Source organism: Culex quinquefasciatus, chromosome 2, assembly GCF_015732765.1.
Source record: "Culex quinquefasciatus strain JHB chromosome 2, VPISU_Cqui_1.0_pri_paternal, whole genome shotgun sequence".
Lineage (NCBI taxonomy): Eukaryota > Metazoa > Arthropoda > Insecta > Diptera > Culicidae > Culex > Culex quinquefasciatus.
This window is the reverse complement of record NC_051862.1, coordinates 208,281,261-208,298,325: the sequence shown is the minus strand read 5'-3', so window position 1 is coordinate 208,298,325 and position 17,065 is coordinate 208,281,261. Positions and strand designations below refer to the sequence as shown.

Below are 17,065 nucleotides of genomic sequence, written 5' to 3'. Positions count from 1 at the left end.
TTACGAAAGTAAAATCAACAATTTTAATTGTTAAAATTTCTGGGCACAGTCTCTACGTGCACCTATTAAATTATCAAATACTTTTGCTCGATATTTCGTGTCCGCCATCTTGGATCTTCAAAATCAAAATCTCTTTAAAATAGTTTTGGGCTCAACAATTAAAAAAGACATTTTTTTTTGTGATTCGATTAGCCGAAGTGACATTTTCGCATGGCCTTCGGATAATCGATTCTGGGCTTAAACATCTGATTGATTGATTTTAAAGAGATTTGAAATTTGTATTTTGTTTAAAATATGATAATGTTATTGAGAAAAACCAAAAACAAATTACCGAAAACACAGAGAACTGATCACTGCAATAAGTCTCCAACCAACATCCGTCGCAAAATCATATTTGACGAATGCACACACATGAGCCCCAACGAGCATGTTTTGAGTAATTGTTCACCGGATCGCAGCTGAAAGAACGCTTGTACTAACAAATCGATCTAAATTAAAGCCCCGAGGACCCCCCCGTCTGCGAGCTTCGAACCGCGATTGACTTCCAATAACTTTGGGTGCCAGCCTGATGCCTATTGACAGCGTTAGTAATTGCTACCACAGAGGCGTTGAGGTCTGGCTAGACGCCGGGGACGACTCCTGCTGCGGTCCCTGCACTCGGAGGAATCCACGCACCGAGTGGAACCGAGAGTTGACATTAATCTAGCTAGAACTTGGCTAATCCATGGGGATCGTGGAAGGAGGGGGGAGGTCGTGACACCTACTACCGACTCGAGCTGTCATAATAGGAACTGCTCAAATCGATATCACTTGAGAAATAAAAGGGTCCAGGTGTCGGAGTTCCGTCCAGAGCGATTGATTTATTGGAGCAGTCCGAAGGACATCAGGAGAAATCATTAGTGGGAAAATGGTTTGCCATTATTGTGTGCAGTGAGAAGTTGGAGTTGGCCTCCACAGTTGGGGTTGTTTATAGTACGGGCGTTACGCGGAAGTCTGTGGCAGTTATGATTGAGTGCGAGGACAGATTGGGCTAAGGTTTTACGGGTTGATTGCTGGGAAGGGTGAATTGCACATTTATTAGTTTACTGATGTCATGCTTTGTGAATTTTGCATTGCAATAATTCAGTTCTTTTTGTTGAAATTATTTAAAATTGTCATGACAAATCTGTATTTATTTCGCGCTCGAATCACCCAATTCCCTTTAGAATCAGTTCCATTTGTCACAATATTGTGACCCGATGCCGACGCGATAAGCCCAATCTACGAGGACTAAACTTGCAAGAATACAGCCGGACAATACCTGGTGGTGTGTCCGTCAATAAATTCGGCACCAGGTCCATTCTCTTTTAATCCTCCCTCTCTGTGTGTGAAACCCCAGCAAAATGCAGGGTATTCAAGCCAAAAATTGGCAGAGACCCCCGGGCAAAAAGATAATTCGACCGAAACAATAAAATTAAGCATTAAACAGATTTCGTGTTGGACCAAGAGAGGGCTTTTGAGGGGTACTTTGAGGGGGTGGCACAATTACCGCCCAAAACCCGCGCCCGGCCCTCGGCGATCGATAAAGATGCCGGTTTGCATAACCCAAACCACCCTGAACTGAAGAGTTGAGAACTTCGCGGACAAAAATAAAGCGTCCTGACCCGGGCCGCGAAACTGAAGACGTCTTCCTCGGGGGCCGTACTCGCGCGCCCCACGTCGATAAATAAACTTTTTTATATCTTAATTTCGCATTAATTGTGGCATCACTTGTCGTAAACATCTTGATTTTATTTTTCCATACAAAAACGGAAGAAGGAAAGTCTGCCCCCTCGAGGACAATCGCAATTCAAGTTGTGATGTGTAAATAAGCAATTCACCCCTCATCGTCATCGGGCAACGTCGTCTGCGCAGATCATACCCTGAAGAGGAGGAGGAGCAGCAGGCCTCAAAGTCTTCCTGCTGTTCGATCTCGATACGCGATCGCAATTCTTCGATTGATGAGCGAAATCCAGTGAAGAGGCTCATTTGACTGAGGATTTTATTGAGGCGAGGAAGCGAAGAATGTTTCTGTTTGGTCAAGAATGCAATTGAGATTATGGGGATTGGTAAGAGGGGAACCCAGCTAGGACTGGGAGTTTAAAATTAGGAGTTATTTAAAATTACTTAAAAGAGTATAACACTGGACTCGTACATTCTAAAATTTTGCTTTGTATTCCATTAGACAATGAATTTCATCCAATTTAATTTTATAAACTATGTTATAAAATTATAAATTTCCACGAGAAACAACCATATCGATGCCGTCGTGCTATCTTGTCGCACGTCGATTTTTGACGTTCCGCACGGAAAGGAGTTCCATCTAAGATTTGAAATTTCAAATCAGCTGGCTTCAAATTGGTGAAACAGTGATATTTTTGGTTGAATTAGCTAAAATTTACAAGTAAATTAACCAACTTGGGATTGGTGAAATAGGTAACGCTGATTGCTGATTTGCTTTCCAAATCTGACAGCCCAAATCTATATGACAGAAAAGATTTTACCACACTATACACAAAAAAGGTTTTATTGTATGGACAACTGTCCACATGTATAATTTGGCAGACAAAAATTAAGATGGCTAAATTTTAATAAATAAAGTAAAATTTAGTAAAATTAAGAAGTGTCAAGCAAAATTAAATAGGGGAAGGTGGGGCAAGATGACCATATGGGGCAAGAGGAACAATTGCTCGTAAGGTCGTAATTTTTACAATTTTGATTATTTCCAGTATGAGGAATTGTTGCTAGCAATGCAATTAGCTGATTCTACTACCACATAACCACCAAAACGACGTAAACGCCACGGGGCATAATATTGAATGAAGTTTTTTTCAAAACCTTTGTTCCCTTATAATATTTGGAAAGCACAAAATAAGGTTTAGGGTTCGTTTTAAGGCTCATTTTATCAAAATGCTATTTTTCCTAGATCAGTAGTTTCCCTACCAATGACTTGCACGTATTATAAAGAATGATTTATGTTTTGGTTATTTTTGTAGAGAGCTTTTAAAAAATCTTGTTCAGGTGGGGCAAGTGTACCATACCATTTTTAGTATGGAAAAAATACGAATTGCTGCAGCAACATATTTTATTGTGAAAATAATACATAAAAGTTCTTAAAAACTGATAAACAATTGTTCAAAAAATTGTCCATACACGATATAATAGTATCATGAAAATTTACTATTTATTATCTAAGTAATATTGTTTTTTTTTCGTAAAAACGGTCAAATTTTTAGTAAAACATTATTTTTTAATTTAAAAATGAAAGAAACGTTTCAAATATATCCTAATCTGATGTATCTAAGTGATAATAGTTCAATTGTTAGTAAATAAGCATGTTTTTTCATGCATTGTTCCTCTTACCCCAACGGGTTGTTCGTCTTGCCCCACTAGTTGAGTAGAACGTACGAAAAATCAAAAATTTTAAAATCAATTTTTTACTTTAAAAAACAGAATTTTTTAAAAACTTGTTCTATAAAAGTCTCAGTCAAGACCTGGAATAAGATGATTCTAAAAAATCCGACAGATTTTTTAACGTTTTTGATGAGTTATAACGAGCATTTCCTTAGCTTGTTACACTTGCCCCACTTTCCCCTAAATTAAGTAAAATGTAGTAAAATATAGTTAGGCCGTTGCAAATATTTTTCTGAAGTTCCTGTGTTATTTTAAATTTGAATAATTTAAATTAAATTGAATTAAATTTAATTAAGTTGAGTTAAGCAAAATTATGTTAAATTTAAATAAATTAATTTGAATTAAATTCAATAAGTTAATTTAAGTTAGGTTAAGTAAAATTAAGTTGAACCAAGTCAAATTAAGTTCAGTTAAATCAAATCAATTTAAATCAATTTTAATTATTTTAAGTCAAAAAAATAAATTAAATTTGATTAAATTGAGATAGATTTTGTAAAATTAGGTAAAATAAAGTTAAATTATGTAAAATTAAGTTAATTATGTTGAATTGATTAAAATTATGTTAGTTACGGAAATTGCTTTCCGCACAATTCATCGACGCCACCAACATCATCAGCACAGCCAACAACAGTTATCCAAACTGCGAACAAAGCGTAACTTCGTTTACCTCGCCGCGATTAAAGCAAGTAGCTCGATTAATGCCCAATAATCAAAACCTCAGTACCTCGTGTGTGAGGCTCCCCACTTTTCGATTACAATAAAATCAGAACGTTTTGGACAGTCAAACTAACGCGTCGGCGTATTTAATTTCGTAAAATCCCCTTTCCGATCATGGAAGTTCCATAGCTTGTTAAATTAAGTTTAATTCAGTTAATTTTAGTTGAATTAGGTTAAACTAATTTGAATATAGTAAATTGTGTAACATTCTGTTAAATTCGTTTGATCTACTTAAAACTTGTAAAATTTAATTAATTTAAATAAAACTAATAAATTATTTTAATTGGAAACGAAATTTGAAACTAAGTTATTTTTTCATATATTTTTTAAATTAAGTTAAATTAAATTAATTAAATTAAGTATTTTTTGTATTTTTATTGCAGTAAATTAAATAAGTTATCTAATGGGACTAAAAGCGTATTTTACACTTGTACCGAAAAATTCTAAGGTAATTTCTCAAAAGGTCCTAACCTTGCTTGAAAACGCACAAGGTTAAGTCCTGTTGTAAAACTACATTTGAATTGACATGGGGTTTGAAACCCTATTAGTGAAAATTTAGCTAAATTACAGACTAACTGAAAACATTCAGTTTTAAAAGCTGACAGCATATTTCCAGCTGGCAATTTAGTAAAATTTACTAATATTCTACCTAGATTTATAGCTTTTTGGAGCCTCCAGCTGTCAATCCAGGATTTTTAAAAGATTTCCATCATCAAAAAATGTTGTTAAAAAACAACTAGTTTTTTTTTATTATTATGATTTTTATTTAAATTTTAGTAAGATTCTCGATAAAGCTGCTTTTCGTGCTAGTAAAAAATACGTTCTAATGTTTGACCTTAAATAAACAAAAAAAGAGCACGCAATGTAAATCATAACAAACAAGTTCTGGTTGGTTGACCATTCTGTGCGTTGACCGAAGTTGTGTCAAGATGGCACGACAACTTCTTGCATTCCAGTTTTGGGAATCAATGCAGGTCAAAAGGTGAGAAATGCACGTGCGATAAGATAGCACGTCAGCGACGATATGCTTAAGGGCTCATCTACTCAAATCAGCAAATTCGTATCTGGTAGATGCCAATACCCGACGAATAAAGCATCAATTCCAACGTGATAGCTCTGAACAACTTTGGTTCATTGACAGCTAATTGAATTATTATTCAAATCCACTTTCTCAACCCTCAACAAGAAAGCAATTTTTGACACAACCTCGAATATTTATCAGTCACGATTCTATTTCAAAAAACACCATCCAACCATCAGTCATCGCCACTTTTCTGTGTTACCTGAATGGAATGCCAAAAACAGGTCAGACGACGATCCACCCGCCCGGTATAAAAGCCAGAGCCCAGCGATGTCAGTTGGTCCATCCCGTTTTCGGTAGTCATGGTCCGGCTGGGATTCCTGCTTCTGCTGCTGATCCACTCCGGGTGGGGTGAAAGGTAACTCCTGCATTGATTGTGAGTAGATCGGGGGTAGCACAAACTTTTAGCGATTCTTTTCAGATCGTTCCATCGGCGTTGGATAAGGACATCTTCTTCCGGGAGAGTGGCTGTGAAGGAGGTGGGGGCGGGAAGTTTGCGATCGTCGTGCACGGTTGGAGGGGCAGCTGCTCGGGGGATACGCGCTGGGTTACGGATTTGCTGTCCAACCTGACCGTCCATCGGGGAGGATGTTTGGTCTGTATGGATTATAGCAAGTACTCGAAGGAGGACTACTTTCAACGACTGGTGCCTCGGTTTGGTCATGTTGCGAATGCTTTGGCGGAGAAGTTGCGGGATTTGGAGCGCGGTGGATTTGATCCGATGGATGGATTTATGTTTGGATTCAGCTTTGGCGCACACTTGACCACCGAAGCTGGTCGACGGTTTGGACTACGGAAGCTTGGACGGATTGATGTTTGTGATCCTGCTGGACCGGCATTCGACGTTCCTAATTTACCGTTCGCCATGTTGGATCCCAAGCTGGCGGCCCGTAACGTCCAGTGTATCCACACCAGCCAGGTGGGGGTGAAGCGCCGGACCTGTCACCAGAACTGGAACATGGGCGAATGTGGCTTGAGGCAACCGGGAGCCGATATAGTGGTTGCGCACACGCTGTGTCCCAAGTTTTACAACAGTGCGTTCCGAAATAAGTTCCGGGCGGTTCCGAATCCTGCCAGGTGTGCCGAGTTACGACCTGTTGTGAGTTTGGCTGCGGATCTTCGGATGGGGTACTTTTCGGATGTGCAGAGTGGTGTCACTGGAGACTTGTTTGCGCTGACTACCATAACCTACCCTTATAACGTTATCGACGCTCAATAAAGCTAAGTTTATTCACTCTCGTGTATGATTTTCTAATCCACTTTCCAAGTCATAAAGATGATATCGCAGTCCGGTGTCCGAATTTACTCTTGCGTATAAAAGAAGAAATGGTTTCTATTTCATGACAATCCACTCCTGCAAGTTGTTCCGAATGGATGTGGAAATGTTTCGCGTTGGATTCCTGCTTCTAGTGGCGATCCAGGCTGGATCTAGTCAAAGGTATATTTTATTAACAACTTGTTGTCATTCTGCTAACATCTCATCAAGTGATCAATTTCAGAATCGAACATCACCGGATGAGAACATCTTCTTCCGTGAGAGCAACTGCGATCAGGGTGCTTCCAGATTCGCCATCGTAGTCCACGGATGGATGGGTAGCTGCTCGGAGGACACCCCCTGGGTTGCGGACACCTTATCGAACTTGACCGCACACCGAGGAGGTTGCGTTATCTGTATGGACTACCACAAGTACGCGCAGACGATCGACTACTTCAGGGGGTTGGTTCCCAACTTCAATCGTATCGTGGATTCGCTGGTCTGGAGGTTGCGGGAGTTGGAGCAGAGCGGGTTTGATCCGGCGGAAGGACTCGTGTTTGGATTCAGCTTTGGAGCCCAGACTGCGATGGATGCCGGGAGACGGTTCGGATTCAGGAAGCTTGGACGGATCGATGTTTGCGATCCTGCTGGACCAGGGTTTGATAGTCCAGATACGGCGTTGTCGATTCTTGATCCCAAGTTGGCGGCGCGAAACGTTCAGTGTATTCATACGAGCCTGCTGGGAACGACTAGACGGTCTTGTCACCAGAACTGGAACATGGGAAACTGCGGACTAAGACAACCGGGAACGGTAGCTTTGCAGGAATCTCACTCCCTGTGTCCACGTTACTACAACAGTGCGTTCACCAATGAGTTCCGAGCTGTTCCGAAGCCGCTTGAGTGCTTTTCTCTCAGAAATTCTGCGAATCCTGTGAATATCCGGATGGGATACTTCACCGATGTTGAAAACGGAGCTACCGGAGATCTCTTCGCCGAAACTACCGAATCGTTCCCCTACAACAAAATCTCTGTATGATTCCTGCAAATCGACGCTGTCGTGCTCCGCACGTCGTTTTTTTTGACGTTCCGAGAAAAAACGCGTTTTAATGTTTGACCTTGAATAAACAAAAAAATAGATCACGTAATGTAAACAATAACAAGCACGTTTTATTTCTATGCATTGTCCCGAAGTTTGGTTGAATTTGGTTGCTAGAATTCCGAGTAATAATTACAAATGTCGGGCTTGTACGTGTGTCAAACGCATTCTGATCTCAAATCCCTTTGGCCAGTTGTCGCATTTACATCAATGTTCAGGGTGTGTCAAGATGGTACCACAAGATTGAAACTTCTTTCATATGAGACAACAATGCATGGAGTTTATTAGATTTTTATTATCTCAGGATTTCCAACTCCAGTCCCGCAGTGGTTTGCATTCTTAACCTCAAATCGTACCCGCTGATCACCAACTCTGGTGCACTCCTCCTGTCAGCGCAGATAAACCGCGCTGATATCTTCATCTTCGAGGGGCAAATAAATACGTCACTTTATTGGCGGAGCAAAACAGGCGATATTATTGTTGTCCCGACGACGACATCATCGCCGGCCGTCCAAGGATATCATCCTCTCACAATCACGTCAAGAGAACCTCGAATGGCATCCGTATGCAAATGTCTCGAGTATCGATCCACTCCAGTTTCGCAACGAGTGCAACGACTTCTTCTGCGGAGCAGAGCGGGCGGTATCAAATTCGATATCGCGGATGGTTTTTTGGGGGGACATTTGTACGCGTCTCTTGTTATGATTGCGTACATTTTTTTTTTTTTGCGAAATTGTTCCTCTTTCAGCTGAGATGTAATAATGTGTTAAACATTATTATCTCGTTTCGTCTCCAAGACTCTCTCCAGGGTCGTCGAATATGGCTTAATCCTCCCCGGAGCGTCCCGCGGGGTTCCCACCGATCCGGTCGTCGGCAGACCAAAGTGCATTTAACTGTATTTGGAGTTTGGGAGCCCCTTCCCCACCTCAGTCACCGTTTGCCAAAATTCAGCTGATGATGTTGATGATGACGACGGCGAAAAAAAAATGGATGTGTGAAAATGCAAGATCGATTTTATCGATTGTGATAATGAGCTTGGATTTCGGCAAGTTTGGGTTGAACACTGTGGGGGAAAGGAATACCAAGTGGACTCCGTTCACTTGAAAGGGGACGACGACTGCAGTGATGATGATCGGTGGGTGGCTCATTAAATCGGTCCAGAAGCAATACACTCTAGGGGATTATCGAGAGGGTAAAAAATGCAGTTTATGTCTGGAAGAAGTAGATCACGTGACCTACTGCAACAACTCCTTTAAGAATAAAGTCATATGATAGATCAGTCTTAAGATCTGAAGATCATTTCAAATCAATGGAAAAAAATAAATTATAAGGAGAAGTTGGCATTAATTTTGCTTATTTTGTAACTTTTTTGCATTTTCAGGCAATTTTTTTGCTAGAATTGTTAATTTTTCGTTGGATTAGCTAAAATTTTGCTGTCTGAGTAATAAATTCTTTAGGTTATAGGAGGTTTTTTTTTGGCAAGTTTAATTAAAATTTATCACAACTTTGAGATGAAATGCCTTTCCGTCAATTCTGTAATTTCCACATGGAAAGATGGTTTATAGTGAATCTATTACTATTTTTACTAATTAAAAATAAATTTACCAAAATTTTACTTATTCTAACTTAATTTAACTAAATCTCACGAAATAAAGTTATTACGACTTTTTTGTAATTAAAACAAACATTGTTTTTAACTAAGGCCGTTGCAAATATTTTTCAAAGTTTATATCGTTTATTTTATTGTTTTCCCCCTCAACTTTGAACAGAGTCGAGGGACATAAACTTCAAAAAATATTTGTAACTGCAACTATTTAAAAAAAAAAATCATTTTTTTACTAGTTTCGACTAATCTGATTAGATTAACTTGTCATGATCTAAATTTTGAAAGTTTTAATTAATTTCAACTAATTTTAACTCTATTTTCCTGTTATGGCCTAGCTTGAGCAAAAATTTTAAGGTTTTTTTACTATTATTAGCAAATTTAACTTAATTAAACTTGATTTAACTAAATTAAGTCTAGTTGAACTAAATTTAAAGAAAACTAGATACATTTAACTGAATTAACCAAAATTTAGTTAAATTGAATTGAATTTTATTAATTTCAATTAAATTTACCAAATTTAACTAAATTTTTCTAAATTAAAGAATTTTAACTTGATTCAACAAAATATAACTTAATTTGACTAAATTTAACTTATATTTCTTAATTATACAATTTTTACCAAATTTTTTTCAATTCAACTGAATTCTGTCAAATTTAACAAAATTTAAGTAAATTTACAAAAATTTAACATAGTTTTACAAGATCCACATTTATTTAAATTAAGCTTAAATTTACTTATTAAATATAATTTCACCTAATAATTTTAACTTATTTTTTACTAAATAAACCAAATTGTACTTAATTCAATTAAATTCATCGTAATTTTACTTAATTAAGCTTTATTAAACTAACTTAATTAACATAATTAAACTAAAATAAACTTATTTCAACTTAATTCAACTTTATTTTACTTAATTTAACTTGATTGAACTTAATTTAACATAATTTTATCTAATTTTCTACCATAAAAGTCATAACATGTATTAAGCTTGGGCTAACGAGGCTAAAAAAACATTTTTTTTTTACTGGTTTCGACTAAATTGATAAGATTAACCTGTGATTAGTGATTAATCGAAATTTTTAAGGTTTTAACTAATTTCAACTAATTTTAACTCTATTTTCCTGTTATGGCCTAGCTTGAGCAAAATTTTAAGATTTTTTACTAGTTTTAGCAAATTTAACTTGATTCAAATTGATTACACTTAATTTAACAAAATTAAGTCTAATTAAACTAGCTTAAGTCTAAGAAAACTAGCTACATTTCACGGAATTAAACAAAATTTAGTTAAATTGAATTAAATTTTATTTATATCAACTAAATCAACCAAATTTAACTAAATGCAACTTAATTAAATAATTTTAACTTGATTTAACAAAAATTAACTTAATTTGACTAAATTTAACCTATATTTCTTAGTTATACAATTTTTACCAAATTTTATTCAATTCAACTGAGGCCGTTGCAAATATATTTTGAAGTTTATGTCCCTTGGCTCGCAAAAAAACTTTTCGTCGGACTGTACATTGGTCTTTCATGAAAATTTAACATGTTTTCAATGGAGTTCAAACAAGCTGAATATGAATATAAATGCGGGAAAATGCATTTTAACTGGTTTTCAGTTGATTAAACTTTAATTTTCATTAAAATTTTGTAGTTTTTCGAAAAAAATATTGTTTTGCCTCCTGATTATTCAGGCCAACTTTGAAGAGGGGAGGGGACGACATAAACTTTGAAAAATATTTGCAAATGCCTGAATTCTGTCAAATTTAACAAAATTTTAGTCAATTTACAAAAAATTAACAAAGTTTTACAAGATATAACCACATTTGATTAAATTTAGATTAAATTTACCTATTAAATATAATTTCACCTAATAATGTTAACTTATTTTAACTAAATAATCCAACTTGTACTGAATTAAATTAACGTAAATTTACTTAATTAAGCTTTATTAAATTAACTAACTTAATTAACCTAATTAAACTAAAATAAACTTATTTCAACTTTATTTTACTAAATTTAACTTGGTTGAACTTAATTTAACATAATTTTACCTAATTTTCTACCATAAAAGTCAAAACATGAAGAATGCTTGGGCTAACGACGCTAATTCCATAAAGCTTAGTGCTACCTCAGCCCGATCTTTTTCAATTTCCACATCACCATTTATAGATAGTTACTTAGGGGACCTCAAGACGGATCGAATGAGGCCAAAACGGACAAAATAAGTTCAACCAGTCCCAAGATAATCGAGTGCAATTATTTTGATCAACATCCAACCACCCACACAGACATTTGATAAGAAAATTATTCTGAGTCAATATGTATACATTAAGGTGGGTCCAGGAGGTCAAATTAAGAAGTTAATTTTTCAAGTGATTTTATAACCTTTCTTCATTGAGGTGAGGAAGGTAAAATTTAATTTAACTGAATAAAATTCAATTTGACTGAATCCTGCCAAATATAACAAAATTTAAATAAATTTACCTAAATTTAACTAGATTCAACTTTTTGTTTTGGTTAAATTTTAGATGGAACTCCTTTCCGCGTAATGATGATAAAAGCAATTTTCTAACTTCAAATCCGTTTCTCCTTCTTGGAAAAGGCATCATTCTCGACTTGGGTCTTCCCCACACGCTTTACGACTTTCCAGAGCCGATCTGTATCTACCGGGATCAGGACGGGTGAACAAATTATTCCGCCACCAAACACCGCGCGCGCCACCTCATGAAGTCCGGTCCAAAACCACCTCCACTCCGACCCCTAATTTATTCCACAATTCCGTTGTATATTTGTTATTCCGATTCAATTACAAATTCCCTCCAACCAACCAACCTGCTCACCGCAGCCTCCACAACCTTACACGGAGAACGATAAACGCATAAATCTGTCTCGGCCCAGTCTAGCAGATCATAATTCTGTCAACCACCACCCTCTACGACGACCCGCACGTTTGCCTAGTTCAAGGGACACCACGCCAAGAAGGTGTTTCCCTCGCTATAGCCAGCGAGTCTCCCAATCGGCGCTGACCACCAAACCTGAAGGTGGCGGCGGTGAAGACAGCACGGCACGCAGCGTAACAATTAAACAAACTGCTGGACGAAGGTGGCCTGCGGGCTGCTCCATAAAGACACAATCAATGCGACAAAAATGCAATAAACAACAATTAATCTGACAGCATTGCTAATAGCGGCGAGATTCACGTGAACTTGCGGTGGATTAGCCTGGAAAGTTAGATGGGTGGAGGGAGGCTCTAGATCTTCAGGGCACGATGTATGGGGGGAGGACGACGACGACGACTAGACAAAGGAGCACTAGGTGGGAACGTTACATGACAAGTAATGACAACGACATATAGGATGACGACGACGACGACGGTAAGATCCGTACAGACGGTGTAGACGAGAGCTGGATCGTGTCTAGGCAAAGTAGGTATTGTCCACACGCGAGAAGTGTTGAACCGTCATGAGGAAACGTGAGGCAAGAACGCGATATATGAGTCCATAAGGCAGATGAAGGAATCAATTGCAGTGTTCATGATCCTCGCCACAGAGTGAGTTTCACTATGTTCTGTGTCAACATTTGCATTGGTTGCATCCTACTCTCAACACGTGCCCAGTATTCATGTCGACGCCGGTTTATCCGAACAACGCAGAAATTAGCCGAGAATAATAGCCCAATTTGGAGGCACGTTGAACGTCATTACTTCGTAACGCATCATTACATGGTCGTTTGATGCACCACCTCCAGCTTGAAGCAGCTCATCCCCGGGAGGACACCGCGCGGAGTGTGTTGATTTTAATGCGAATTGGTGCGATGCCATTAAAAAAGCGTGCTTTGAGCGGGTCGTAAAACGTCGCCGATCGACGGCGGTCTTCGTACGTGGTTTCGCGAGAGAGATTAGCTTGGGCTACGGCTAGGGGATACACCAGTCTGTGATGACTGCGGGATCGATAGCTGGAATGTAATAGCACATTCAAGCTTTTAATTGATTTTGAAATTTTTAACATTAAAGGTTTTGTAGTGACATGTTTGACACCGTCCTGAGTCTTGTTGGTGCTTCTGGTTTGATCAATCACTTTGAAATATTTCTGATTTCTTTTTATAATAGACAGTCAGCAACAATAAATCTGATCATCACTATTAAATGCTCTGTATTTGATCCAGATTAACGAATATCTGCACCAACATGAATAAGCATGTGCCAGTTGTGTCCATCTACACAGAAAAAAAAATCTGATGGTAATATTCATCAGGAAATGAGTTTTACCTCACAAAATGATGAATTTTCAGCAGTTTTTGATGAATATTCATCAGGTTCACATTTTTACACATTTTTTATATAATATTACTCAAAAACGTTACTTAATCCACCTTAAGGTGGTTGGTGCCTTCCTCGCATTCATGTTGTATTTTAGGTTGTATTTACAAATTAATTTAAGAGTTTTTTTTATTTTTTTTTTATTTTTTATAATTATTGGTTTTACTTGAACAGCAATTTTCAATTCTTTTTTTTACCAACTCTCCAAAATAAAGGAGAAAAGTCTCATGAGTTATATATTTCAGTAAAAAGTTCGTGTAAATCTTTGTCAAGACAAAATGATGCAGCAACATAATTAATACAGATTTTTTCCAGAAGAGACGCAGACACTGCTTAAGCAATGTGGCAACCGGGCGATACGCATGCAAGGGGGTGTGGCTGCCAATCCCCCGCGTGGTCAAACCAAAATCCCTACGCATGCTGCGCGACTCTCGCGCGTAAGCAAAAAGATCCGGCCTTTGAGGTTATGCAAAAATCACCCTTTTTTGTAGCTACAAAAAAACTTTTTCTTGGCATAACTTTAAAAGTAATTCATTAAACAGAATAAAATTTAATAGGGTCTTAGGGGACCCCAAAACGAACAGAATAAGGTGGATCCGGCCAAAATCGGTTCAGCCAGTTCTGAGATAATCGTGTGGAAAAAAATCATGTCTACACACATCCCCACAGACATTTGTTCAGAATTTGATTCTGAGTCGATAGGTATACGTGAAGGTATATCTAGGAGGTGTATTTGAGAAGTTCATTTTTCGAGTGATTTTATAGCCTTGCCTCAGTGAGGTGAGGAAGGCAAAAAGAGGTAATATCCAACCTACCAAATTTTCAACATTCCAAAATTCAACTTTTTTTTCTGTGTACATAGCAAAAGAAAGTTGAATTTTGTAATGTTGAAAATTTGGTAGGTTGAATATTTCTTCTTTCTTGAGTAATATTACCTAAAAATTTGTAAAAATGTGAAACTGATGAATATTCACCAGAAACTGATGAAAATTCATCATTTTCTGATGTAATATTACACTTTTTTTTTTGACACAAATTCTGTCATCATTTCCCGATGAATATTAATAATATTTTTTCTGTGTAAGGAAAGTAGGCAAAATACTTAGAATAAAGCAAATTTGCACTTTTTTTTTATTTCAGCGTAGAAAGCAGTGAAGGAATTTTTGATCTAAAGCAAATAAATCTCAAAATTTAAATAAATTGTGATACAATCATTGACGTCCTACACAAAAAAAGTTGAATTTTTGAAGGTTGAATTTTTGGATGGTTTTTTGAGTAATATTACCTAAAAAATGTGTATAAATTTGAACCTGATTAATTAAAAATTTATGAAAATTCATCAGTTCTTGATGTAATATTAAATATATTTCGAAACAGAATCTGTCACCATTTTTTGAATATTACCATCATTTTTTTTTTCTGTGTGGTTAACAATCATTGACGAGGATTTCCATAACTTTCAGAAAAACAGGAAAATCGCCATCAAAAAGTATAACGACATATAGGCTACTATTCTGAATAACTTAAAGAAAGAATTTTGTCAAGACATTTACAATGAAGTAAATTAAGATCTTTGAAGGAAAGTCATGTAACTGATAAAAGAAATTTATGAATTTATCACAAACGATTACTTTATTGTACTTTAATTTACACGGAAAAAAGTTGAATTTTGATGGTCGAAAATTTGGTTGGTTATTATATTACGTCTATTTGGATTATTTTTACCTGAAAATTTTGTAAAAATATAAACCTGATGCAAATTTGTTAGAAACTAATGAAAATTCAATACTAAAATTTAAATTTTTTTACGCAGAATCTGTTACCATTCCCTGATGAATACTAAAAATGGCTTTCAAAATATTCAAAATCGTGCTTGAGAACGGATTTCTGATCATCGGTAAAGTTGTAGATATTGTTGAGCATCTATCAGAAAAAATAGCTACGATCTAAAACAAATTCACCCACTTTAATTAATTTGACTATTCAAACAAAGATTGTTTTGCGGTAAATAACCATTTTTAGCAATATCTCTGTTATGTAATTAAGAATATAAAAAATGCCATCTCTGAAGCTTTTAATTGAGAGAAAGAGAGAGAGAGAGAGAGAGAGAGAGAGAGAGAGAGACGAAAAATTTCACAATTCTTTCATTTTGACATTGAAAATCAAACGTACCGTCAACAGGGGTGACATTGGGTCTGGGGGGTGAAATTGGGTCATACAAAAATGCCACAATTTGTATGACCCAATCTCACCCCCCTGACCCAATGTCACCCCTGTTGACGGTACTTTTACTAAGTTATCGTCACTGACTTGATTACAAAATCGATTTACGTTGAAAATCTTTTTTTTCGTGTTCAAAAATCTTCATTTTTTGGAAAATTTGCAGCACTGCCAAATGAATTTGACCAACTTTTGCCACTGCCCAAAAAATGATGATTTTTTTTCATCTTTGTAATTTATGTCCAAAAATTAGATTTTTCAATAATAGCCATTTTGCAAAACTCTATTTTGTGGGTGAATTTTTCAATGGAAAAAATTGTAGCACATTTTAAAGAGCGCAAATCTTTAACGAAGACTTCAAATCGATTAGCAAATCCGTTCTCCAGATAAAAATATTTGATTATTACAATGGCCTTTTTGTTTAGACAGAAAAGTGACAAAAAGTGGATTTTAGGGACATCCCCTGAATCATTTCCTTAAGCATAAAAAAGCATTTGTGAACATTTTGATCCAAATCCGTTAGGTTAGAGGGTCCATGGAGACTTATATTTTCATAAAAAAGTACACAAAAAGTTTCTTCCAAATAAAAAAGAAACAAAAATTAAATTTCCTAGTATAAAGTTTCCCATTTCTTGGAAGAATTGGTCATTTGCAATAAATAATTTCTTAGATTTTTTTAAATTTTAACTGGAATTCGGTTCATTTATATCAAATAATACCACAATCTTTTGCAGTGCTCTCAGCTCTTTGCTTTTTACTCAGCTCTCATCGTTAAAACACATAAATTGGACAGAGGTGTCGATATCACACGTTAGGGATGCCAATTCTTCATAGTTCAAGATTTTTATAAAATTTCTATGAAATTCTATTTCAAATAAGTAGATTACAACACAACACAACACAAGGTTCTCCAATACCGGTTCTAAACTTCTGATTCATCGCTATTCTTCGATCTTCGCTGAGGTCCCGTCGCGCCAGGCCAGCAAAAGTGGCATAATTTGTTCGCCAATAATTAGCCGCACTATAATTACTTATTACCAAGGCTTATTTGTTTCGATTTTATTACTATTTGCCATTAGTATATAGTTGGTTGGCCGCGTGCTTTATGTGGCCACTTCCCTGGGTAATTTCTGACTCCCCGGCTGGCGGAGTTCTGCAATGCAACCACACTGCAGTGAAGATCAAATTAATTGATATCGATGCGAACTAGCTGTTGCTGCTGGCTGGCATGGCGGATTGTTTTGCTACCGAGGCTACCGTTCGAAATCCGGCAGGCGGTCTTCGTCCTACTTATTACCAGCGCGCGCTGAAGACGCCTATGATGACGAGGTTGGCG

At 36.8% G+C, this 17,065-nt stretch overlaps 2 protein-coding genes across 2 annotated transcripts; both read left to right on the top strand.

Annotated features, from left to right (window-relative positions):
* Window positions 1–5,078: 5,078 nt before the first annotated feature.
* On the top strand, window positions 5,079–6,449 carry LOC119766481 (lipase member H-like). The gene is made up of 3 exons (XM_038251050.1): window positions 5,079–5,131; window positions 5,455–5,506; window positions 5,652–6,449. The coding sequence occupies exons 1-3, from the start codon at window positions 5,079–5,081 to the stop codon at window positions 6,447–6,449; spliced, it is 903 nt and encodes a 300-aa protein (XP_038106978.1).
* A 151-nt stretch (window positions 6,450–6,600) lies between these two features.
* On the top strand, window positions 6,601–7,521 carry LOC6049112. Its single transcript, XM_038251049.1, has one exon. The coding sequence runs from the start codon at window positions 6,601–6,603 to the stop codon at window positions 7,519–7,521; it is 921 nt and encodes a 306-aa protein (XP_038106977.1).
* Window positions 7,522–17,065: the final 9,544 nt, after the last annotated feature.

Excerpts from the sequence above, each read along its gene's own strand:
- LOC119766481 (XM_038251050.1), top strand. The coding sequence starts at position 5,079 with ATGGCACGACAACTTCTTGCATTCCAGTTTTGGGAATCAATGCAGGTC. Across the intron at positions 5,132-5,454 it reads GAATCAATGCAGGTCAAAAG|GTCAGACGACGATCCACCCG; the intron begins GTGAGAAATGCA and ends TGCCAAAAACAG. Across the intron at positions 5,507-5,651 it reads GCCAGAGCCCAGCGATGTCA|ATCGTTCCATCGGCGTTGGA; the intron begins GTTGGTCCATCC and ends GATTCTTTTCAG.
- LOC6049112 (XM_038251049.1), top strand. The coding sequence starts at position 6,601 with ATGGATGTGGAAATGTTTCGCGTTGGATTCCTGCTTCTAGTGGCGATC.